This window comes from Mesoplodon mirus (assembly GCF_964341445.2).
Source record: "Mesoplodon mirus genome assembly, chromosome: 3".
Lineage (NCBI taxonomy): Eukaryota > Metazoa > Chordata > Mammalia > Artiodactyla > Ziphiidae > Mesoplodon > Mesoplodon mirus.
Window position 1 is genome coordinate 81,427,974 of NC_138978.1, and position 26,398 is coordinate 81,454,371.

The window sequence follows — 26,398 nt, forward strand, 5'->3', positions numbered from 1 at the left end:
GTTCTTAGTAATTTTTAATATTATATTTTACATTATTTTACTACCTATGTTACTATAAAAGTAACAGTATTTTACTGGAAAATTGATGCTCAATGAAAAATTTAAAATATGGAAGTTACATGTGGAAAAAATCCCTGAAAATCTTGCCACTGTTTACATAAGGGTGAATATCCCTTTACAGATGATAGGATGCATTAACACACACACATACATGTTTGATTAAGGTATGTGATGTACCTACCTAAAATACATTAAACTGTTACATGCTTCTGTCATTAAGTTTAAGCCATCATTTTAACAGACCTGTTATTACATAACTATCTTAAAATATAAAGACATTCCTACTGAATATTTCACTTTTACAAAATTTAGTAACATTGGCATGCTACTCACCTTTTCTATTTGAATTTCCTAATTATAAGGTCCTATTCTGTGATTTCTATATCAAAGGGACGCACGTTCTATGTTTTGATATGTACTCAGCAACTTCACTTTGAAAATCAATTTTTCAATCCACCGCTAGGAAAAAGTGTGCAAGTCAGTCGTTGAATAAATATGTTTGATGAAATTACCAAATTTCAACAAGTAATTTTTTTCTTTTTATCTCAGGCCAGAGAGGAGTAAGGAGATAGAGAACTTGACAAAAGTAATCTACTTCAAACAGCCTCTTTTCTCTACTTAAGAAGTCTTGATGAAAGTAATGCTAAAATCCTTGGGAGACAATCACATCAAAACCTAGACGGAAATGTGGTGAATAAGAAACCAACGATCAGTTCATTTACTAAGAAATGTTTGTCCTCTGTCACTGTCATTAGTAACTCTTTCTGACACTTAAACCTCTGCCTTGACATTCTTGAAAAAAGGGTCAACAGTATGCTTTCTGTATTGCAAGATGAACAATCCATTTTCAGTAAGTCTATACTGTCACAAAAGATAACTAAATTTGTACTGCATAAGATTCACAGAATATTAGATAGACAAAGTCCAAGATAAGATCCAACTTGAAGCGAGGCTGGGGGGAGACAAATGGAGCTCATCGTAACAGGACGATGCCACATTAATATTACAAATTGCAATACTGAGTGCTTTTCTAACACTTCAAATTTTTGTCTCCCTGAATTACTTTTAAGGCCAGATTTAGGTTAACTGCTCTGAATACAAATTTTTATGAAATTTTGGAGGGGATTGCAACATAATTTTCAAAAAGTTTTTCCTCATTCATTAACTGAACAAATATCGAGCACCTACAAAGTAGCTGACAATGTTCAGACTGTAGATTCAGAACAAACGTCGCTGCATTCGTGGAATTTACGTTGTAATGGGCATACATTTTGGCATGTTCATCATACTTTTGTACAAGGCCTGCTAAAACTCACACTAAGGCTTCTCCCCTAATATTTAATAGACGTCAAGGTTCCAACTTACTACACCATTTACCAGAGTTCTCTGCCGTGTGGCCTCCTGACTACTGGGACATGTTGAGCTATGGCTGAAACACCGACTTTAATGAAACAAATGATTTTTTTTTCTTTTGAACTTGATGACTGGAAGAATTCACATGACACCTGAGTTGTTTTTGTTTTTGTTTTAATCATTTTATGGAACTTTTCTCGTGTGTGGGCTCTCTGATGGTCTTACCACTCCTATCACTTTTATAGGATTTATCAGCAGCATGGATTCTGTGATGAACTGTTAGACTGGAGCGCCAACTGAAGCTCTTACCACAGGTCTCACACTTGTAAGGCTTCTCCCCTGTGTGCACTCTTTGATGAGACTGTAGCTGTGAAGGCCGACTGAAGACCTTACTGCATCTGTCACATCTGTACGGCTTCTCTCCAGTGTGGACGCTTTGATGAAGCTGAAGACTTGAGGCCTGAATGAAGTGCTTCCCACACTCCCCACACTTATATGGTTTCTCTCCTGTGTGGACCCTCTGATGCACGTCGAGGTTCAGGCTCCACTTGAAGCCCTTCCCACACTCCTCACATTTGTATGGCTTTTCTCCAGTGTGGACTTTTTGATGGGCTTGAAGGTGTGAACTCCGACCAAAGCTCTTCCCACACTCTTCACATTTGAATGGTTTTTCTCTGCTGTGGACTCTCTCATGGGCCAGAAGATTTGAGGCCTGCCTGAAGACTTTCCCACACTCCTCACAATTATACGGTTTCTCTCCGGTGTGGATTCTGCAATGAATTTTAAGATCTGCTCTACGACTGAATCCCTTCCCACACTCTTCACATTTGTATGGTTTCTCACCGGTATGGATCAGCTGGTGGATCTGAAGTCGTGAACTCTGATTGAAGCCCTGCCCACACTCCTCACACTTGTAAGGTTTCTCTACACTGTGGGCCTTCTGATGGATTTGAAGATATGAACTCTGACGGAAGCCCTTCCCACATACCTCACATTTATAGGGCTTCTCCCCTGTGTGGACAACCAGATGAACTTGATAATGGGAGTTCCTCCTGAAGCTCTTCCCACACTCATTACATTTGTATGGTTTCTCTCCTGTATGGACTCTTTGATGTGCCTGAAGGTTTGAACTCAGAGTAAAGCCTTTACCACACACATTACGTATGTATGATTTCTCTCCAGTGTGGACTCCCTGATGGGCCTGAAGACTTGAAGGCCGACTAAAGCCTTTCCCACATTCCTCACATTTGTAGGGTTTTTCTCCTGTGTGGACCCTCTGATGAATGTATAGATTTGAGCTACAAATGAAGCCCTTCCCACACTCCTCACATTTGTACGGTTTCTCTCCCGTATGGACTCTCTGATGGGACTGAAGGTGTGAATTCTGACTGAAGCTCTTATCACATGTGGCACATTTGAATGGTTTCTCCCCAGTGTGGACTCTCTGATGGTCCTGAAAGTGAGAGGCCTGACTGAAGGCCCTCCCACACTCCTCACAATTATAAGGTTTCTCTCCCGTGTGGACTTTACAATGAATAGTTAAGTGCTGACCTACGACTGAAGCCTTTCCCACATTCCCCACATTTGAATGGTTTCTCTACAGTGTGGACTTTCTGAGGAGTCTGCAGCTGTGAGCTCTGACTGAACTCCTTGCCACACTCATCACACTCACTCTGTTTTCCTCCCACGTGAACTCTCTGATGAATATGAAGAACCGAGCTGTAACGGAAGCCTTTTCCACACTCACTGCACGTATGAGACTTCTCTTTTGAGTGCAATTGCTGGTGAAGATCAAAGGTGGAGAGATCGGTGAAGGTTTCTTTACATTCATTACACTGGTAAGGTTTTTGTCCTGTGTGAATCATAGTATTCTGATCCAGTGTTGAAACCCTCGTGCTATCTTTTCTATAATCACTGTAGCCGTAAGATTTTTGACCCTTGTGTACTCCATGAGCATCAAGGTGATGTGAAATCCAACTGATGGTGTCAACATCCTCTTTACACTGACACAGTTTATTTTTCATGGAAATTTGCTGGTGTCTATTCTGATAATTCTGTGACTCAGCCAATGAAGTTTTCCTCCAAGAATCCTGGGCTCTCAAAGTTGCAAACCTTGCATTTCCAGTACTACTGGGATCACCTGCTTTATCATTTAATATACGGTTCTCATCTTCAGAAATTTGAATAGAGTCCTGCCCCAATCTGGCAGGGGGAATCACCTTGTTTGTGGAACTGACACCTAGTTATCATGGAGTCTTGGCATCTGGTTAAGTCATGTGCAATTTGTTGCCAGATTTGCCAGCAGGAAAGCTCTTCACGTGATCCTCTGTCTTGAACGGCCCTCAACTCACTTTGATTGTTTTCTTCTAGAAGGACAGAGAATTCAGAGATGTGGACACGTGAAAGCTTTGTTCAAAGATTCAAGGTTTTACACTTAAGACACAGTATGAGACTTTAATGAGCCTCAGGATGGTTCAGCTTATCTTTCGCACGACAAATGAAGTTCTCTGGTTTATATACTAACAGAAACCAAGAGATGGTCTGTTAAACTCCCAAATACTTAGCATTAATGAAACCCATTTAAAACCAAATGACTACTCTGACATACTATTTAAATCATCTTTCAAAAATTACATGTCATTCCTACCATAACACAGTATCAATAAAGACAAGCATTTTGCTGTGCTCACAGCTTTAACAGTGCCTAGCAGTTAGTCAGGGCTCAAGAAATGCATGCACAGGTGAACTCAGTTTGATTTCTAGGATTCTCTACAATTCTGAATCCCAGGTTAAGTTTGAACCAAGTCAGAGAAGCGAAACAGCTTTTACAAGTCAGGTATCAGATACAGGAAAAGGACTGGAAAGTACAGTTTTGCTTAAGTTGAAAGGCTGCACCCGAGGCGGCAGCACACCAAGGGGGTTAGTGCTGAGGAGGATATGAAAGGGGCTAAAAACCGGGACTGCCCCGGTGGCACAGTGGTTAATAATCTGCCTGCCAGTGCAGGGGACACAGGTTCGAGCCCTGGTCCGGGAAGATCCCACATGCCGCAGAGCAACTAAGCCCGTGAGCCACAACTACTGAGCCCACGTGCCACAACTACTGAAGCCCGCGTTCCTAGAGACCGTGCTCTGAAACAAGAGAAGCCACTGCAATGAGAAGCCTGCGCACCACAACGAAGAGCTGCTCCCACTCACCACAACTAGAGAAAAGCCCATATGCAGCAACGAAGACCCAATGCAACCAACAATTAATTAATTTTAAAAAAGGGTCTAAGAATCAGTGGGGTTAAAAAAAAGCATGAAGACCTATGCACTGGATCCTTCTCAGGCATTTGTGCTGCCTAATAAGTTCCTCCACTCCCCCTGCCAAGCAGGAGTCAAAATTTAGAGGCTAGGGAAGAATGCTGTCTCTTTAAAAACAGCATGGAAAATTTCTGGACACAGATACATTGGTCTTTAACAAGAATGAGTTCCAAAGTGAAGAATGGGCTTTATGAGTGAGCTGGGAATAAATTCCATAGCCTGTGATAAGTATTGAGAAGAAACAGACTAGAAACTATTAAAGAATGATCAAAGCACTCAAGGTGACATTATCTAAAATGCCTTCTACAAGATACATACAAATGCACACACACACACACACAAAATGTTTGTAGAGCTAACAAAGATCGATTTCTTATTAGTGAGGTGGGCTTTGGAGGAGGCAAATGGGACGCAGCGGGGCAAATCTTTTAAGGGAAAGGCTAACTCACCAGCTGGCTGTTTTCTGAGACCTGTTCTCCCCTGGTATAAGGGATAAGGAAATAGAAATTTCTTTCCTTCTATGGGAGGGTTACCTAAGAAGTAGACATAAGAATCCTCATTCAAAACAGTATTTCCTCCCCAAATGAATTTGCTCTGCTACTGAGAGCTCAAGGAAAGTCACAGGGAAAGCATTTTACTCAGTTTGGTTATAATTACAGGTTCTATACATATTTTTTGTGCAAGTTGATGAGGGCCAACTTGTACAGAAAGGCAAACACACACATACACACATCATGGGCACCTGAGAAGTTAGAATTAGGCTAGGAATTCATTTGAAGACAAAAAAAACATTTAGCAATATCCCTTATTCACTCGGATTTGTTCACCGCCTACTAGCTATTTTCATGGAAGGCTAATTTCTCTATCCATTAACTCATTCGTTTATTCAAGAAATATTTAAGAGTTCCTGTCATGTACCAAGACTATGCTAAGCACTGAGGCTAGTGAGCAATAAACATATAACAGACCGAATTCCTCCTGCACTCCTGGATTACCCTCCAGTGGAAGAAAGAGAGGTGAGAAACAGGTGAACAAAATGTACATGAGTGAAACGCTTAGAGACAAAACAAGGCAGGGCAGAGAGAGTAAGAAAGAGAGGACTGTATTTTCCATAGGGTGGTCAGAGGACAGCCACCTCCTCATCTTTAAGGTGACTGACTGAAAGAAGTAGAGGCCTAAAAGATTACAGGTGAAAGAGTATTCCAGGCAGAGAGAAGGACCAGGAAAAGGCTCTGTGGCAGAAGCATCCTTTGCAGGTCTGGAAAAGATAGGGTAAGAGGGAGGAGAGGTGGTGTATTCAGGGAGGTGGTGGAGAACCAACAGCAGCCCACAGAAGGCTCTAGAAGCCACTTTAAGTGGTTTTAATTCTAAGTACAAGAAGCCACAAGAGAATTTTGAAACAAGAACATAACCTGACTTAAAGTTACAAAAGATCACTTTGCCACCTAAAGAACAAACTGTGGGAGGAGAAGGGTGGCAACAGGTGACCAGTACAAAGACTATGCAATAATCCTGGAAAGAGATTTCCAACTGGGACCAGGTGATGGACAGCACAGGGCTGGTGAGAAGCAAAACAGATATAGAGAGCTAACCACAGGAACTCACGGCTGCTTGGTTCTCACCTAAATTTCTATCTGGGTTGCTGAATTCATCAACCAAAGCCTCTCTTCTCTTGCTATATGTTTTGTATCTCGTTTGAAGAATGAGAACATGCAAAGTCACAAGTTAACATGAACGGGCTAGAGCGAAAGTTTACTAGAAATTTGAGTTCCAACTGCATATTCAAGGTATTGAAAGCTGCGTTTTTCAAACTTTGTATCACGACCCACTGAAGAAACAGCATTTATTTCACAACCTAGATACACAGGTAGAAAAGTATACATTACTAAAACGAAGCTTGAATGACCTATATCTAACCAATGTCTCTTTTCATGAAATCTGTTCCCACTGGCTCTCACACCACTCATGCCATCGCCCAGAGTTTCTGCTGCAATGTGTTGTACTCTTCCTAAGAAACTCTGATATTTTCTATACTATTTTATTTCATTAAAAAATCACACGTAGGGCTCAATAAATTGGCTTTATGATCCACTAATGGCGGGGAGGGAAATCTGAAGAAGAATACACAAGGTACAGCAAGATACTGTCGATTTACAGTTCTTTTACAAAATAATTGAAAAGGACCTGAAACACACTGTTTGGAAAGACCAGAGACATCCTCTCGTGTCCCACAGGAATTGCAAAAGTCTGGTCCCCAAACTCAGGGAACCACCTCAAGAGGCCCAAAGCCTTGAAACACCAAGGTCACAAAGACACTCGCAGAGAAAGGCTGTCCTCACCCACTGAGACCAGGTTCCGGAAGTTTTCCACCATCACATCCTGGTACAGCTTCCTCTGGGCCGAGTCCAGCAGCCCCAGCTCCTCCTCTGTGAAGGCCACGGCCACGTCCTTGAAGGTCACCGCCTCCTACGACAAACAACACCACCTCAATCTTATACCCAGTGGCCAGTGGAAGAGGGGCAGCCCCGAGGAGACGAGGAGGATGGGAAGTTGCTCCGGCTCCTGTGAGGTGTGCAGACTGCCCAGCACCCCCTCCTTCCATCCTGCCAATGCCACACACTGACTTTCCTCAGCCTCACCGGACGTGCAGCTATGAAAGAGAAAGCTTTGTGTATTTACCTGGGGCTCTCAGACAACTCATAAGTAAACTCCCTAGAATTCTAACCACTGGATCCTGAACTAAAAAGCTTTCACTGTTTAATTATTATTGCCAAGTGCCCCAGAAACAGTTACCAATTTAGTCCTGGCAGTATTTGATGGCACCTGCTTTCTCACTGAGGTGGGAACCAGCTGAGAAGGAGTGTTATATGTGGAAACTAACCAAAAGGCCATGCCAGGTCTCTGAATGAAAACTCTCTCTTTCCCCGTTTCTGTCTTTCGCTTGAATGCAATACTCTGACTCCAGACCCTTGGTTTTCTGGGTGAGTCGGAGTTGGTTCCTCCTTTTTTCACAACCCCGATTCTTTATATTTAAAACAAAGATGAAACCAAGCACCTCTTTATACAATTGTTCTGAGCTGTCTATGCAGTGACAAGTGCTTTAAGTACCACTGGACTTTTTAAGCTAAGGTCATGTATTACTCTGATTAGAAAAAAAAGATAAGATGGAAAAAGAAACAAACCAGTAAATAAAATACACAAAGGGTCTGACTCAAGCATGGGGAAGACTGAATCTAACTCTGGTCGTGAGAAAACTTCTAACAATACATGATTTTTTCTGCGTGAAGCAGCAGTTTGATCCTGCTGTGCTCTGCCGTATTTGGATATTCTACCAAAAAACATCCAAGGCACCACATGTAAAACATACCTCTTAAATTCTGAATACCTAAACCTACTATGTTAAGGGCAAAAAGGGGCAATATTCTTCAGAACAGATATTTTGAGAAAAAGGTTAAATCAGGAACACTGTCACTGTAGTGCTCCTAAAACAGGAGAAGTCTTTAAACTAAATGTCTGTGAATAAAGAATAGTTTAAAAAATAGGTGCAGGGCTCCCCTGGTGGCGCAGTGGTTGAGAGTCCGCCTGCCGATGTAGGGGACACGGGTTCGTGCCCCGGTCCGGGAAGATCCCACATGCCACGGAGCAGCTGGGCCCGTGAGCCACGGCCGCTGAGCCTGCGCGTCCGGAGCCTGTGCCCCGCAACGGGAGAGGCCACAACAGTGAGAGGCCCGCATACCAGGAAAAAAAAAAAATAGGTGCATAAGTTTGCAGGAACATGATAAAGCAATTAAAAGTGAATGTTAGCTAGTATTAAATGAAAAAAACAATTTAAAACTGTATCTATGTTATAAATACAAATACACATCCATGAATACATATGATGAAGAGATTACAGAAATATAAAAGCAGCTAATTTGTAAGCAGGTAAGCAGTAGACTGGAAGATGTCCTTCATTTCCCTTAATTTTTCTTTTACTTGTAAAATAAAAAAATGATGAAATAAAACAAAAATTAAAACCGAAACCAATTAAATTTAACAGGAATTTTTAAAAAAGCACACATGGCACACTCAGGTCCTCATATGCTTAGACTCTCCTTGAAAGAGAAAACCCATATGGAACTATACCCAATATTTCATAATAACCTATAAGGGAAAAGAATCTGAAAATATATGTATATATATGTATAACTGAATCACTTTGCTGTACACCTGAAATTAATACATTGTAAATCAACTATACTCCAATCAAAAAAACAAAAGAAAAAGAAAAAAAAGAGGAAAACCTGTGTCCAACCTGAGTATAAAAATGGCGTTTTTAACAGCAAAAAAGGCAAGCTCTACTCACCTGGAATGTGCTCATTTTCTCTCTCCTTCTGGAGCAGTGCAGAGTCCTAGCAAGACAGACAGGGAAAGAAGAAGTCAAACTGGAAACTGGTTTAAAGAAAAAGAAGTCACTAACCCACGTGGTGCTCATTGTGAATTACCAAGGCTCCCAGTCCTCGGGGTGGCTACAGCTGATTATGCTTGATGAGCAGAGCCCCACGCAGATACCAGATGCCCCCGTGAACCCCCTCAGTGGCTGTGTGAGGAATGACCTGCCCATCCATACACAGTGGCCCCCTCACAGTGTGCCTGCAGCTTCCACAGGGGTCATTCTTATTCTGGGTATGGTGTAAACAGAGACCATGTAAGTCAGAGTAGGTTTTGGAGTCAATATGCATGGGCTCTGATCAGGCTACGCCATTCACTAGCAGTGTCACCCTGGGCAAATTATTCACATCTCTTCGCCTCAGTTCTGTCCTCTGCCAGTAGGGGAGAACACGGGCATCCACCTCGTGAGATCGTCATAAGGTAGGAAGCTCTGAGAACACCACTGTCAGGGTTTCTTATTTCTTAGCAACTGCGGTAAAGCAGATGATATTTTAGTTAGAAATTATCCTTAGAGATGTGATTTCTACCAACAGAAGACTGTCACACATGTGGAGGTCCTACGTTGTTGCCCTGTTATGTGAGAGTCTTTATAGACTTCTGAAAATCTCTGCTTGTCTTCCTAAAGATTTTGTGACTGCAACAATAGTATTTAAATTCACATGGACAACTTTTTACAAAAGGTATAAAAATACGTTAAGTTTCTTTTTAAACAGGAAGTACCCTTTTGACAATTATGCACAGAGGTAAAGAGAACTAATAAAAGCCAGGATTCTGCAACAACAGTAAAAAATAGTTTGACAGTCCATACCTAATTCAAATGAAAAAAAGACAGGAATCTGAATTGTAATTATATCATTATAAATATAGGAAAGTTTAAGAAATAAATGGGAGACTTCCCGGGTGGTGCAGTGGATAAGACTCCACATTCCCAATGCAGGGGGCCCGGGTTCGATCTAGTACAAAAGATGGCAATGATTCCACTCCCCAAAGCTTGGGAGAGAGATATCTTCACAACTTCTAACGACCTCCATTTTGACTCTACACTTGCTAGCTGTCTTCTGCTCAATTCAGGATTCTGAAAGGGGCCCTGACAGTTGACAATAATTAGTGGGGGAATAAAATCATTGGACTAAGTAGGCCTTTGGTGAATCCAGCTCACTTTTATCTGTGACATCCAGCAGGGTCAATTTCCTCGGCCTCAGTTTCCAGAAAAGACCCTCTCTTGAGCTTCTCGAATTTTCACGTGCATGTGAATTACTGCGGGATCTTGTTGGAACGCAGCCTCCTGGACCCCCTACGCAGAAATTATAAATCAGAAGGTCTCGAATGGGGCTCAAGGCTGGGCATTTCTATCCAAGTGATGCCAATGCCGCTGGTTTGTGGAACACAATTTGAGTAGCACTGCAGTGTAACATCAGTCCCACAAAAAACAGCCTCCACTACACAGAAACATACACAAAGAGTAACCAGACAAAAAGGCACTAAAACATTAACAACTGTTATGTTTACATCCTAAAGTTACAGATAATTAAAATTTTTCTTTATGTATATATCTGCATTCTTCCATAATGATTATGCTACTTCTATGATATACATATTATTTGAAATAAAATAAATGACCCAGTTGAGAAAACTATCTTAAAAAACTCATAAAATAGCCTAAACCTTGCTCTCAAGGTCCCCACAATTAAGTCCCAACCTCCTTTCATGATATGATTCTAGCCAGTACCCTATGCTCAAAGAGAATATACCAAAGGGATTAGCAAACTCAGCTGCTGGACTCAAACTGCCTGGGTCCCAACCCCAGCTCTGCCTCCTACCATCTGGGTGAGGATGGGCCAACAGGGTTGTGTTCCCTGCCCCCAGCTCCTCAGCCTTAAAGTAGAGAAAACAGCAGTACCAATTCACAGAGCCACCGCCTGATGGAAATGTGTTCATTTGCATAAAGCTTTTAGAATGGAAATTAGTGACCAAGGCTCAGTTATCATCGTTACCCATGTCTCATACGTTCTACAATTTATAGGAATACCTTAAGTAGAAGAATGCCAAGTCCTACTCACGTGGGGCTCTGTGGCCTCTTCCTCCGTGCAGTGCTTTTTGAGAAGCCAGGGCTGGGGAAGGAAAGGAGACTGTGAAATACCAGGGCTGTGTTTCCATCCCCACTAATTCATACCGCACCCCCTTCCGCCCCCGTACCAGCTACAAGTCCTCTCCTCCCAAAACAGGCCAGGAGTCCAGGACAATTCAGCTTCCTGGGCTCACAGAATCCCGCTGCGAAATGGGTGCCTCCCGAATTAGCGTAGTATTAATACCAACAATGTATCAGGCAGTTGTAGACCTTTTACTTGTGCTATCTCGTTTCTTCTCACAACACTGTATTAACAAGGCATTCCTTTTTCCCCCCTTTTACCGAACAGCAACGGAGGCACAGAGGAGTTAAGCAGCTCACCCAGTGTGACGCTGTATGAAGCGGTAGGGCTAGCTCATAGGTGGGGGACGGGGTCAGGTTAGGGGTGTAGAAAACCGGGGAGACCCTCAAACCCCAGGAGGCACGACCTGAGCCCACCCCATCCCGGGTACGTTACCAAACGCAAAGAAGCTCCGCCCGCGGGACGTACATCACCACTCCAGGCCCTCAAACCTCCGCTTTTAGCCGCTCCTCCTCTTTCTCCCCAAATGAAAGGTCTGCAAATGGGAAGCTTGAACGGGTCGTGAAGAGCGGACCTGAAACACCGTCATCAGGCAAAACACGGCTGCTGCGTGTCCTCCTGGGGCGGAAGTGCCTGCGACTAACCCGGAACTCCTGGACCATATTTCCCAGAATTCCGCGGGTAAACCTTTACAGCGAGGCGTTACTGTAGCTGCAGTATATGGGACTACACGAGTTTACGAGCTCTGGACTACATGTCCCAGAATGCAAGGCTGGGTGCGGGGGTGTCTACCGGCACGAGCTCTGGACTACATGTTTTCACTCTGGTTTTCACTTTCCGGAATCCCTGAGAAGGTCTCAGGCCGTCTTGCCGTTCTACTGTGTAGGCCTCAGAAGAGTGTAGATTCTGTTCATTGAAAGGCATACAAACTCAGTAGAATTTTGGACGTCTTCAAGAGGCTAAGCGACATAAAAGCATTACCAGCCACGAAGGCTTCCTGGTAAACCCCAAAGAGTTTCACCATTGGAATAAGGGGAGAAGGAAACTGGGCTTTCTTTGGCAGGGACTGAAGCCAAACGCCAAAACACCTCATTCCCTGAAATTGTGTAAAGGTGAACGTGTTTTGTTAGCATCTTACAACCCGTGCAGAAGCAAGGGAAAATCCTTTCTAGAGACAGACATCAACATCCTAGGTCTCAAGTTATTTCTGTAATTATAAAATCTGTGACATTGCTATTTGACCAAGTGAACTTTAAGGGGAAGGAAAAAGCATTACTTGACATACGGAGGGACACTTCACAGTCATAAAAGTTTCAAATTCTCAGAAACTAATAACTTCAGCTGATACTTTATAAAGTAAACATTGACAGAACCATGAAGAGAAACATTCAAATTCATAATTGGATCTGGAGATTTGAACACATACATAGAGGGAAATGTTGAGCCTTAAAAGCATATATTAGAGTAGAAAGGGGGGCTTCCCTGGTGGCGCAGTGGTTGAGAGTCCGCCTGCCGATGCAGGGGACACGGGCTCGTGCCCTGGTCCGGGAAGATCCCACATACCACGGAGCGGCTGGGCCCGAGAGCCATGGCCGCTGAGCCTGGGCGTCCGGAGCCTGTGCTCCGCAACGGGAGAGGCCACAACAGTGAGAGGCCCGCGTACAGCAAGGAAAACAAAAACAAAACAAAACAGGGCCTCCCTGGTGGCGCAGTGGTTGAGAGTCCGCCTGCCGATGCAGAGGATACGGGTTCGTGCCCCGGTCTGGGAGGATCCCATATGCCGCGGAGCGGCTGGGCCCGTGAGCCATGGCCACTGGGCCTGCGCATCCGGAGCCTGTGCTCCGCAACGGGAGAGGCCACAACAGTGAGAGGCCCGCATACCGCAAAAAGAAAAAAAAAAAAAAATAAAGTAGAAAGGAAGTTGAAAATTGATTCAGAAAACATCCATTTCAGGAAATTAATAAATGAATAATAAAACTGAAGAAGGCAGATGGAAAAATATAAGATCAGATGAATGAAATACAAAATAAAGTAGATCCCACACACACCCACAAAACAGAAATTAAAGAAACAAACAAAACAAACAAAAAAAGATCATCCATAGTATAAACAAAGATTTTTTCAAAAATGTGTTCCAAATTCTTTCAGGAAAATATCCTCCAAGAACTATTCCTGACTTAAGCCAACATAGCACACAGGATTTCTTTCCACTACAAGTAAAGTGAAATCTTGGATATAGCATGATGAAATACGGTAACATGATTAAGTTTTATTTATTCACCTCCTGTTCCCTATGGCACCCTCCGCTCCCTTCTCTACCCCGTAAGCTACCATTCTAATTTGTTTGATGTGTTTTCTTTTGGGTGTGTTCTTGTGCAAAATGTGCACTTGTGTATATTTTCAATTCATATAAATAAGATTGTGTCATAAAATTCATTCTGGTGTTTATTTCCTTCATTCAGGAGTATATTTTTAAGATTCACCCATCCAGGCTTCCCTGGTGGCACAGTGGTTGAGAGTCTGCCTGCCGATGCAGGGGACGCGGGTTCACGCCCCAGTCTGGGAAAATCCCACATGCCATGGAGCAACTAGGCCCGTGAGCCACGTACTGAGCCTGCGCATCTGGAGCCTGTGCTACCCAACAAGAGGCCGTGATAGTGAGGCCCACGCACCACGATGAAGAGTGGCCCCCGCTTGCCACAACTAAAGAAAGCCCTCGCACAGAAACGAAGACCCAACACAGCAAAAATAAGTAAATAAACTCCTACCCCCAACATCTAAAAAAACATAAAAATAAAAAATAAAAGAAGAGCTGGGACAATCTGAAAGAAGAATGAAAAGAAAGATATTAGTCACATTAAATCTTACTATAAATCTACAATATAAGATAGTCTGGTGTTTGCTCAAGGATAGACAAGATAATAGACATCAAAATCCATGTTGAAACAGACATTATAACAACGTGTAAAAAGAAAACACTGCAGGGAGCTCCCTGGTGGTCTAGTGGTAAGGATTTGGCGCTTTCACTGTGGTGACCCTGGTTCAATCCCTGGTCAGGGAACTGAGATCCTGCAAGCCACGCAGCACGGCCAAAAGAAAAAAGAAAGAAAAGAAAACACTGCAGCAGAGAGGGGAAAGAACTCTTGTTAATACAGTTGATCCTTGAACTAGGGTTCAAGGGGGTTAGGGGTGCCAACCCTCTGCTAAGTTGAAAATCCAAGTATAACTTATAGCCAGTCCTCTGTACGTACATGGTTCCTCCATAATCGGCAATTCTGCATCTGAGGATTGAACCAACCTTGGATCGTGTAGTAGTGCAGTATTTACTATTAAAAAAAATCCTCGTATAAGTGCACTTGTGTAGTTTAAACCCATGTTGTCCAAGGGTCAACTATTGGTTCTCAGTCAGCTGGATATCCATATGGGAAAAATATTAATCATTACTGCATAGGATATAAAAATATAAATTCCAGAAGATCTGCAGACTTAAATTTGAAAAGTAAACAATGATGCTTTAGGACAGAAACGTAAGATAACAGCCTTTTTGCCCTGGAGTAGGAAGAATTTCTTAAGACCAAAAAAATCACCAACTGTGAAAGAAAAAATTGAAAAATTGGACTATTTCAAAGTTAAGAAACACCGTAAACCCAAACGCAGCACTCTTGGGCCAAAAGTGAGAGAGATTTTAAAAACATCTATGGAATAAAAGACTCAGATGCATCCCTCATGCCCATGCATTCTTCAAGGGTCAACTGTATCTACCAAAGTTGAACATATACCTTATAACCCTTTGGTTCCACCCATAGAAATATCCCTCAAACAAGTGCACAAGGCACATTCTAGATTGCTCACATCACCACTAACTGTGATAGCCAAGAATGGGGAAGTACCCAATGCCCACCAATAATGGGATTAATAAATAGATTTTGATATGTTTACACACTGCAATAATATCCACCAATGAAAATGAATCAACGGTATCCACTCACATCAATATGGATAAATGTCATGGATATACTGTGGAGCCAATGAAGCCAACACAAAATAACACCTATTACATGACTCCATTTATATCAAGTACAAAATAGGCTAAGTGAATCTACACCTTTACAAATTAGTGGCTACCATATGGAAAGGAAGGTTACTAAAAAGAGCCAAAAAGGGATGCTTCTAGGGTTTGGGGTTTGTCCTGGTCCTCCAAGAACTAGACAGCAAAGTGCTGAGAAAGACTTTAATGAACAAATATTTCATTAGGGGAAACATCGGAGAGAAAATGGCAGGGAGCTCTGGAAGGCTGGCAGAACTATCAGCGCATAGTGCAAGTCTGACCCTGAGTGAAGATTTGGAAGAAAGATTTGGTAAATCATCCGAGACTGCCTTGTCATCTACATAAAATCCTTCAAGGCTGTCAGAGTCCTTGAAAAAAGGTCACTGGACAGAGGAATCCTGGTCTCCAAGAAATGGCCTGCCTTAGGATCCCTGCTGTGCTGGCTTGGAGCAATCAGGGGCAAGGCCGGCCTCCAGGCAAATGTGGTGATGGATTTAAGAGCAGCTGGGACCTTTGGCCAGTTATGCTCCCTGTGGTCATAACTGTGAAACAGGAGACTCTCAATGTGGATGCTTCCTTGTGATAAGATCTGGTTGTTTATTTCTGTCAGAAATAATACTGAAGCAACGTTGCGTCCTTCTCAGTATATCATACCCCAGAGATCTAAAACGTTCGTTTGTTCTGTTATTGATAATGTTCACCTCTTGGCTAAGGTAGTGTTCACCAAATTTATACCTACTGTATTTCTTGTTGTGATCAATACTTTGTGGAGAGATATTTTGGGTTTTGTAGCATCCTGCTCCTTGTAAACTTTCAACCAGTAGTTTTATAATTCATTGATTACTCTCGCCAGAACCTATCATTACTATGATGGTTGTAAATAATGATTTTTACATTACGTCATTCCTTCTATATATTTATGGTTTGGCATTCTATTATGAGAGCCCTTCCTTCCCTCCCTTCCTCTTTTTTTATTCATATTCTGTATGATAATTATTTATTTTATGGTCAAATTGCTCAGATTTACCCAGTGTGAGTCTCTTCAAGCTGGATCTTTTTACACGTCCCACCACTCTTTCCTACTTTCTGGCACAGTAACTTTTCTCCAGGATCATTCTACACTTTCCTTGCTCCAGCCCTGAAACAGAAACGTGGATATACATGCTTATATACATCACATACACATGTGTGTGTTTGTATATCCTCGCACTTCCATATCTACTTCTGTAAATACCTAGCATGTGCACTCACTCCCTCTCTCTCTCTACAGATGGGTGGACGGATGGATGGATGGGTAGACAGATCTGTATAAATAACTTATGGTCAGACTTCCATATCCGTGGTTCCTCTGTATCTGCAATTCTGCAACCATGGGTTCAACCAACCACAGATCATGTAGTACTGTAGTAATTACTATTAAAAAAAAACCTACATATAAGTGGACCTGCCCAGTTCAAACCCATACTGTTCAAGGGTCAACTGTAACTTGCTAAATAAAGCCCTTTAACCAACTATATTAAAAATACCACCATTGGTCTGCGTATGGAATGCCATCCAAACCTGCTTTGTCCTTACTGGTTCCACATCCAGAGGGTCCTCTGCTATTATGCTCAGTTCTCTCCTCATGTGCATCTTTTCAACAAGAGAAACTTTTTTTTTTAAACCTCCACAATGTAGGTATATCCACTTTTGTTTCTAGCTCCAGGATTTTCCCTCTCCCTATTATGGATCTGTAGTTAAAGCACAGCATAAATAATAAAGCTTCAACTGTTGAAACTCATGAATTTTTCTGTGTATGCAAAATAATCTGAGAACTGTTTTGTTTTTGAAATTGGCTTCCAGAGTTCATACCATAATTTTGATCTTATATGCCTTATGACAATATAGAACAATCATATGAGGTCTTAACTGCAAGGGATAATTATTTAATACTTTTTCAAATTCTATTAAAATAATTTCCTGCTTTGGCAATACCCACTATTCAATGAAAAAAATATAACATGAAGTTATAAAATGGAAAAAGATCACAAAATGCTCCTTGCCTAGGAAAACCACTCTGGAAGAGTATCCCTTTACACACGATCTTATGCATGTACACATACATGTGTGCACATGCACACATACACAAACACTAACAAAGATTTATGGTTGATTATACTATGAAGGCTACAATCTGTGACCTCTCAAAGCCCATATTGTGTATCTCCTGCGATTATGATATGTCATAAATTTTTAAAATAAATTTTTTATTTAATTAATTTATTTTTGGCTGCATTGGGTCTTCGTTGCTGCGTGCGGGCTTTCTCTAGTTGCAGTGAGTGTGGGCTACTCTTCGTTGTGGTGCGCGGGCTTCTCATAGCAGTGGCTTCTCTTGTTGCGGAGCACAGGCTCTAAGCACGTAGGCTTCAGTTGTTGTGGCACACAGCCTCAGTAGTTGTGGCACACGGGCTTAGTTGCTCCACAGCATGTGGGATCTTCCTGGACCAGGGCTCAAACCCGTGTCCCCTGCATTGGCAGGCGAATTCTTAGCCACTGTACGACCAGGGAAGTCCCTGTCATCATTTTACCGGCTTCAGATTAATATAGGAATCTATCAAAACTCAAATTCTTACAGCTGTACACTAATTTCCATTAAAAAATTTAGTGACATCATTGATGTGGTGTTCATCTTTTTGGTATTTTAATCTCATAATCCATAACTTCCAATTCTATGATTTCTAAATCAAAGAGATCTAATATATTCTGATATATATACTCCTTTCCTGAAACCATGCTTTACTGCAACCAATAGGGAAAAGCACATAAATGTCAGTCTTGTCTCAATAATACACTGGATAATTTTATCAAATTCCTACAAGTTTTCTGGGTATTTGCCTCATGGATGTGGGGGAAGAATACGGCATAGCCCCTACCTGAGAACTTTAGAAGAAATGCTACAATAATTAGAAGGCAAACATTTCAAAGTCTGGATGAAAATGCAGAGAATTAGAAATCAGTAAGTTCAAGGTCAACTAAATTTTTTTTTCTAGGGACAAACAATTTTTGTGACACTTTCAAAGTGTTACAGTAAACCCTGCCTTAATATTGACAGACAAAAAATCAATTGTATACTATGCAGTTACTGTTGTTGCAAAGTTAATCATGTTTTTTCACTCTGTACCTTCAGAAAAAAAAATCACAAGGTAGTTCAATTTCTACTGAACACAGTCCTTGGAAAACTAGACGGGGTCTCAAATAACCACCCAACTTGAGAACAGAGGCTGCGGGAGGCAAGGAGCCAGTTGCAATAGGCTAATAGCATATTAATATTGAAGATTGGGGGGCTTCCCTTCCCTGGTGGCGTAGTGGTTAAGAATCTGCCTGCCAATGCAGGGGACACGGGTTTGAGCCCTGGTCCAGGAAGATCCCACATGCTGCACAGCAGCTCCGCCGCATGCCACAACTACTGAAGCCTGCACACCTAGAGCCCGTGCTCCACAAAGAGAAGCCACTGCAATGAGAAGCCCACACACTGCAATGAAAAGTAGCCCCCACTCACTGCAACTAGAGAAAGCCTGCATGCAGCAATAAAGACCCAAGGCAGCCAAAAATAAATTAAAAAAATATATATTGCAGATTGGTTTTCTGCAGTGGTTTTCAGTATTTCAACAAAAGTTCATGTCCTGAATTAATTTTATTTTGCAGGTTTCCCCATCTGGATACAACTTTCATATATTATACATTTCCCCCTTTTGGTTTATTTAAAACACAAGTACTGAGCACACCTAAAAGCACTAGTCAATGATAAGGTTGTGTAGATTCAGCAGCCAAGTCCCTGCCCTCATGGAGTGCACATTCTCATGGACATCAATTTTGACTAGCTCATCCTTACACTTTTGTTAAAGCCCAGACCAAACTCTTTTCCTTTCTAAGTGCTATCTCCTAAGTGACATCTGATAAATGTCAAAGTTCTGAATGCAGCCCTTACTGCACCACTCAGAAGGGATCTCTGCTGTGTGCTCTGCTGAACACTAGGATCTGTTTAGCTACTGCTTCAACACCAACTAATTTAAAATACTTTCTCGCCTATGAGACCTGACGCTTGCAAGAATTCACGTTGCACGTGAGTTTTTTGAAAACAACATTTTGTAGAACTTCTATCCTCTGACAGTTCCTTGATGTTCTTACCACACTCGCTGCTTTCATAAAATGTATCCCCAGAATGCATTTTGTGATGACTTATAAGATTGGAGCGCCAACTGAAGCTTTTACCACACGTCTCACACTGGTAAGGTTTCTCCCCTGTATGAACTCGCCTGTGATACTGAAGCTGTGAACACCGACTAAAGACTTTACCACACACATCACATCTGTAAGGCTTCTCTCCAGTGTGGATGCTCTGATGAAGCTGAAGACTTGAGGCCTGACTGAAGTGCTTACCTCGCTCCCCACACTTATATGGTTTCTCTCCTGTGGGGACCTTCCGATGCATGTCAAGGTTCAGGCTCCACATGAAGCCATTCCCAGTATCTTGGGCAAGTCCCTTGGCCTCTGTATTTATTTGTACTTATCTACACTTATCTGTCACTTGGGGGTTATAATTGTACCTGGTCCATGGGTACGTTGTACAAAAGATCTGTAAAGTAGTTACAAGAAACTGACACAGAGTAAGCACTCCACAGACATTGGCTATTAGCTATTGGAAATATTTCTCCATGAAACAGATGACTTTATCAGTGGATGACTCGGTGGGAGACAGTGAATCACAGAATCACAGCATGTTGAAAGTGACCTAGTTCACACTCTTATGTGAAAAAAAGAAAAGTGTGCATGCGTAGAAAATGTCTGAAAGTTTATATAACAAATAGTTCATCATGTTAACTTTGAGGATTAGAATAAATCAGGAAAGGAGGAAAGAAAAACTTGAGTGTAATTCAATTTCTCTATCATTTGTGTTTCTACACTGAGACTCTGAATACACTGGAAGTGCAATTTTTTTTTAATGTGGCGGGATAAAGGTTTTCAAGTTCTCCTGATACATCCATATTATTATTTCAGAATTGTTGGCATTTCTTGCCATCTTCGGATCTACACCCATTTGAGTCAGTGGGCCATTCTGGACGGAGGAGATAATAGAGCAGAAGTGAAGTGAGAGGAAAGGAGAGAAAAGATTTTCTCTTTTCTCTTCAAAGAAGAAAGGTCTTTGGAATGGGAACAACTCACAACCAAACTTTGGGGAAAGGATGTGATGGAAAACGAGACAAACATCCTACCCCTGTGATGAGAAGGATTCCCTGGGCTGGATGGAGGGAGGTCACAGGTGGCTGTCGAGGAAACCAACTAGCGAGAAACACACACAAGGGCAGGGCAAACACCCTGAGGCCATTCAGCTTAACTCCATGCAAACATATGTCCAGCAGACAGCCCTTCACCTGTGGCTCCCCAGCAAGACAGGTACCTCGGGGGTGCCAACTCATTCTGAGTCCATTATGCCTGGCCATTCATAAACCGCTGTCTAACATGTGAGGAATAAACTCTCAATGTGTATGAGGAAATTGGGGAAGGAGATTGAAAGGTTACTTAAACGGAAAAAAAAGAAGTTCAGGAAGGCAGGATGGTAGAGAGACAAGAAAAAGACCTTAAAAGATAGAAAGGATTTGCCAAAGAAGAGAAAGAAAAAGAAATGATTCCGAATGGGTTAACCTGCAGCTAGCAAGTTAAGGAAGAAGGTGAAGACTATGGAATAAAGCGAGAAAAATTTATCCGAAATTGCTGAGAATATGGTAAGCAGCATGATTATCAAATTATGAATTGGCTGCAATGGCATTCTAGGGGGGCACTAGGAAGGGGAAGCAAATGTTCCTGAGATGACAGTAGCAGGTGGAAAGTTGTTTCAGGGGAAGATCAGTCTTGCAGAGGGTGTATCAGAGGAGGGCAAGTGTGAGCAAGCAAGGAAATACTAAGTGTATACGGTTCCTTCACTGAGTGCACCCAGCCCCGTGGTCAGCCTTGAGAACAAGCAGGACTTCAGGTACTGGAGCTACATTTCAGTCATCAAGACTTGAGAAGACACCCTTAACTCAGGTCTTCTCTTCAAACTCCATCTTTCCTTCTTGACCTTCATTTGGCCTCTTCCCTTACCCTCAAGCTGTGGACTGAGGCCACAGAGCAAGATGGATCACTAGTGTCCTCCATCCCCGAGAGACTGTGGTTCACATCAGTGGAGCACCAAAGGCAGTAACCAAGAAACTGACACAAGAGTGTATGAAGAAGAAGAGATTCTGATAAGGCTTTCTGTGACAGTGTGGGCCAAGTCGGCTCGATATGGCTGGTATCACGTGAATTATGAGCAGCCTTAGGGGAGAAGTTCTCAGAAGGCAGAGCCTGGCTCTCTAGAGGTTCTGTGTCCTCACAGCCCACTCCAAGACTTCAGTTACAGCTTCAGCCTCCAATCTCTCTCCCTCTGCCTACTCACAGTTTTTGAAGTCTTCTTTCCTCCACATTTCCCTTGAGATGTGGAGGAGGAAGATGAGCTTCAGGCCAGCTCAGACTCCCCTGGGATCCCAGCAGGATGCCTATCATTAACCTCCCACCTTCTAGGAAGCTCCTAACATCTACATATTTTGGGGAGTTTTCATTTCAGCTGTGCTTCAAATTGCTGGCTGGAGATGGCATGTTGGAAGGTGGCTAAAGGCAAGGAGCAATCCTTCCGGCAGCCTGGCCCTTCTCGACTGTCAGACATCTTCAGGGATATTCTAGGAAATGTTGTTTGTTCTAGAGAAGGGAGGGAAACAATCCAATTGTCCAATAATGCTTGAATGGAAAATAAATGATGCTATATGCATGTGATCAAATAATATCAAACAATCAAAAAGCAAAGACCTAGATCTGTACGGATTCACGTTTATAAATCTTTAAAGCATAATATTGATTGAAAGAAAATAAGATAAAGAATGCTAGATTGTGATAACAGGTATGTAAGTATTTAAATATTTAAATCAATTCAACATATTGCTTCTATATAGAGAGATGCAAGAAAATAAACTTTATCCAAAGAACACATTATTTACATTTAATATGCTCATTTATCTAGGAGACCCAAAAGAACCCACAGATAAACTAGCAGGAAGTAATAAGACGGTTCAATAAGGCACACACATACAAGATCAATAAATTTTAAAAGTCAGTCAGGCTCCTCTACACTGGCGATAACAAATTAGAAACTGTAAAAGAAAATAAGAAAAAAAGAAGATCTAAAAATAGTCACAAGAGCCATATAAATTATTTAGAGCTAAGCATACGTAGAAGGCAATATAACTAACAAACTGACTACGAACAGATAAACTCCGCCCAACCCAAGGTTAGGAAAAGACTGTTGTTACTTTATGAGAACAGACCCTCTTCTTAAGGAACAGATCAGTAAGTGAGAGTGAATCAAAGAAACACAGCATTTGAAAAGTCAGCTAGTCCAAGCCTCTTGATCGCACATACAGAAGCTGAAGCCCAGATAGGTTGAGTTACTTGCTAAAGGGCCCAATGTCCTGACTCAAGGACTAGCATTTTTCACTCATTCATAAGACACTATCAAATGCAGCACCTTGGAAAGAGATGGGGAAAAAATGAAGAAATCAATTATATAGTTCCTCATCTTTAAGTACAGAAATAGCCATGACAAAATTACACGTATTGAGGGAAAATTGAAGTGCAGAGTTTAAAATGTCAATAATCCACAGGGAAACTGGAGACCATTTAAAATATTCATATTAAATCTCTCTAGAAAAGACATTAAAAGATGTCCAATCAAGGGCCTCCCTGGTGGCGCAGTGGTTGAGTGTCCGCCTGCCGATGCAGGGGATACGGGTTCGTGCCCCGGTCTGGGAGGATCCCATATGCCGCGGAGCGGCTGGGCCCGAGAGCCTTGGCCGCTGAGCCTGCGCATCCGGAGCCTGTGCTCCGCAACCGGAGCGGCCACAACAGTGAGAGTCCCGCATACCACAAAAAGAAAGAAAAAAAAAAAACAAGATGTCCAATCAAAATGTGAATTTTATATTAGACATGGTATGATACAATTTATAATAGACATGGTATGAACCTTTCCCTTTCACGGGAAAGGTTCAGCTGGGAAAAAGGAATTGTTCTTGAAAATGGGGCCTGTGCTATTGCAGACACTGTGCTCAACCTAGGTCGACCGAATGCTCTGATGTCAGCACTGAGGTCACAGAATTCCACTGTGCGCCTTGCAACCTTGCAAACATAACAGCTCTAGTGAGCACTAGGCAGTGCTGCTGGTTCACTAAGTGGTACAAGTTTTTCAGCCATTTAGGAGACTTGACTATTTTTGTTTGTATTGAATCATTTCAACGGATTGCCCAAGAGCCAAGAAGGGCCAACCTGTAGGGAAGAGGAGGAGTTGGACATCTCTTGAGGCATCTTCTAAGGGAGACTTCTAGTTGGTACGATGGAACGGCGACAAAAGAGGAAACATCTGGAAAATGAAGAGTCCCAGGAAACTGCCGAGAACGGAGGAGGTATGTGGGGGGCAACTTGTCTGGGGCACATGGGTTGCTGCCAAACTGAACCTTCTCTAGGAAGCGGGGGACTCAGAACGTGTCACCTGTGAAGCAGGGAGCGAGAGACCTTGTCTCACTGATGCTGCCGTATCCATCCAGAGGGCCCCTGTGGTGTGAGACGGCACAGAACGGCCAGATGCCCCCTGGGAGATGGGAGGTCAGCTCCGCTGCTCTGAGGACTCTCTCCTGGAGCAGCCGGGACTGGAGCATTGTCGGACTCACAGCAGGCTGCATCCTGCTTGCACAGACCTAGAGGTGCAGCTTTTCTCAATCCCCGATTTCTCTCTTATGCTCTTGGATCGTTCCCTGGGGTCATGAGGTGGGGGATGTGAAGGATGCAAGGATGCTGAGAGAGACCCATGAGTTGCTTGGCCTCTTTTACCAAAGTGGAAAGAGAAGCCCCATGAGTTGAAGACCCTGTTGAAAAATATCTTGACAAGTGGAATGCACTTTGAAAGAAGATTGTTTGTCTAGGGATGGCGTCCTATTGAAAGCAAGGAGGTTTTATTCCTTCAACAGGAAGAATTTCCCAAAGGAGATCAAGGGAAGGGAAGGGTTTTCCAGAGACTGAGACCACGTGAGCGGGGGTGAGAAATGTCCTCAGGGTCCTGCGGGGAGCTCTGAGAGCCACGGGCCACGTGGTGCCTGCGTGCATTAAATGTAGGCGAGTAGCTTGCCCTGGGAGAGGGGTGGTCACCCCAGAGCTCCAGCTAGAGGCCTCTGCCCCAGATTAGAGCCCAGTAGCTCCTACCAGGCCCAGGGCCCTGGAGACTGTACGATGGGCCTTGGGAATGGAGCTCTAGACAGCAGGCAGATTTCCAGGCAGTGGCTGGGACAGGCTGGGGAAGGCAATGACTGCCCCTGACCATTCAGAATGTTTTGCTCTATGTTCCTGCGTGTGTGTGTGTGTGTGAGTGTGTGTGTGTGTGTGTGTGTGTGTGTGTGGTAGTGCAGAGAAGAGCGAGATGAATGGGGGTAGAGTGCTTACCAGATATAAAGTCTGCGTGGTAAAGTTCTTGTCACTCTGCCTGGACCTGGCTGACACTCGGTGTACGTAAGAGTGTATACAGAATTCTTGTTAGGGGTGTTTTATGAGACAGTAACTCATACACCCATGTACACTCTGATACAGCAAAAATATCACACACCCCACATATAACTTCCTTAGTAAACCACACACAGCACATGGAGGTATATACACGCATCCCTCCTATACTACGTTCTCATACAACACACCTGTATCACAATCCTCTCCTCCAAAACCAAACGCTGGAGATGAGATATGTATATAGACACACACACCATATATATAGGACACACACACACACACACACACACACACTATATACATGTATCTCCTCAACTCTTGCACAAACACAGCTAACTTCAGCCATCTCTAAATACCTCTGTAAGAACCAGTCACGTGTCATACACACCACACTTATAACACATTCTTGAGTAATGACAGACCCGCTTTGTACAAACCACAGTAAATCACAGTCTCAGTAACCCATGTCAGGATTGCCAGAGAAAATATGGGCTATCCAGTTCAATTTGAATTCCAGATAAACAACAAGTAATTTTTCAGTATCCGTATGTCCCACATATTGTATGGGCCATACTTACACTAAAACTAAGTCAGGCCAAATACTGCATGGGAATACTTACACTAAAAAATTATTCTGGGTTTATCTGAAAGTGAAACTTAACTGGGTGCCTTGTATTCTTGTTCGCTAAGTCTGGCAACCCTTATATACTTACCACCAGCTGATGTATTATATAGTTATTGTAGTTTTGTTTAGTGTGTGTCTTCCCCTACTAGAATGTGCAGTGTTACCAAAGACTACAACACTGGAAGAGTGCCGGATACACAGGAGTAGCTGCTTACTGAATCTTGGTGAATGAATGAATGAACACGCACCATAAATACAAGCCACACCATGTAATGAGGAAAAGTTACATGTCCCAGAATTCCTGACTTGTGAACAGAAACCATGCACACAAAGGCCACAGACACAGATAGACACGTCTGCACTGTGCTCCCCATGCCAACCCCACACTTACCACAGACTTAACTGATACACATCACTCACTCTTCCCACACACTCACAGTCACCACCGAGGCCTACATTACCAACTAGACAGTGAGAGAATAAGTATTGATTGGAATTAAATCCTGGAGGATCCACTGGGAACCACACTCTCAACTGTGTGTATTCACTGCACCTGACACGTGTCACACACTCAGTAAATAGTTGTGGACAGAGGACTGATGAACCCACCCTGAGCCTTTCATTCCTCCCTCAGGAATCTCGAAGTCACAAGAGGATCCCCCTCGGCTTGGATCCACTGTGGTGGCCCAAGGCTGCAGCCCAGGGGCAGGGGAGGTCTCCTCTGCCTCTAAATACTTCTTCTGTACTTCTACTCTGCGCAAGCACAGCTACGCTGGTAAGGGTGTGGGGCTCCTCAGGTGAGGGGGTGCTTGGCTGTGAGGCAGGAGGCAC

At 42.9% G+C, this 26,398-nt stretch overlaps 1 protein-coding gene and 1 pseudogene across 2 annotated transcripts in view; one reads left to right on the forward strand and one right to left on the reverse strand.

Moving 5' to 3' along the window:
* LOC309799161 (protein FAM170A-like) overlaps nt 1-26,398 on the forward strand; it is a 179,218-nt pseudogene that overhangs the window by 55,420 nt on the left and 97,400 nt on the right. The gene's annotated exons all lie outside the window — the stretch shown is intronic.
* Nucleotides 2,938-9,088, reverse strand: LOC309799380 (zinc finger protein 226-like). Its single transcript, XM_082612437.1, has 3 exons — nt 9,062-9,088; nt 7,056-7,182; nt 2,938-3,779 (listed from the first exon to the last, which is right to left on the reverse strand). Exons 1-3 carry the CDS (start codon nt 9,074-9,076, stop codon nt 3,586-3,588), a joined length of 336 nt encoding a protein of 111 aa, XP_082468563.1. The 5' UTR covers nt 9,077-9,088; the 3' UTR covers nt 2,938-3,585.

Bases quoted from the DNA above. Each gene is read 5' to 3' on its own strand.
- LOC309799380 (XM_082612437.1), bottom strand. The intron at 3,780-7,055 runs GTGAGGACAGCC...CTGTCCTTCTAG, and splicing joins CCGGAACCTGGTCTCAGTGG to AAGAAAACAATCAAAGTGAG.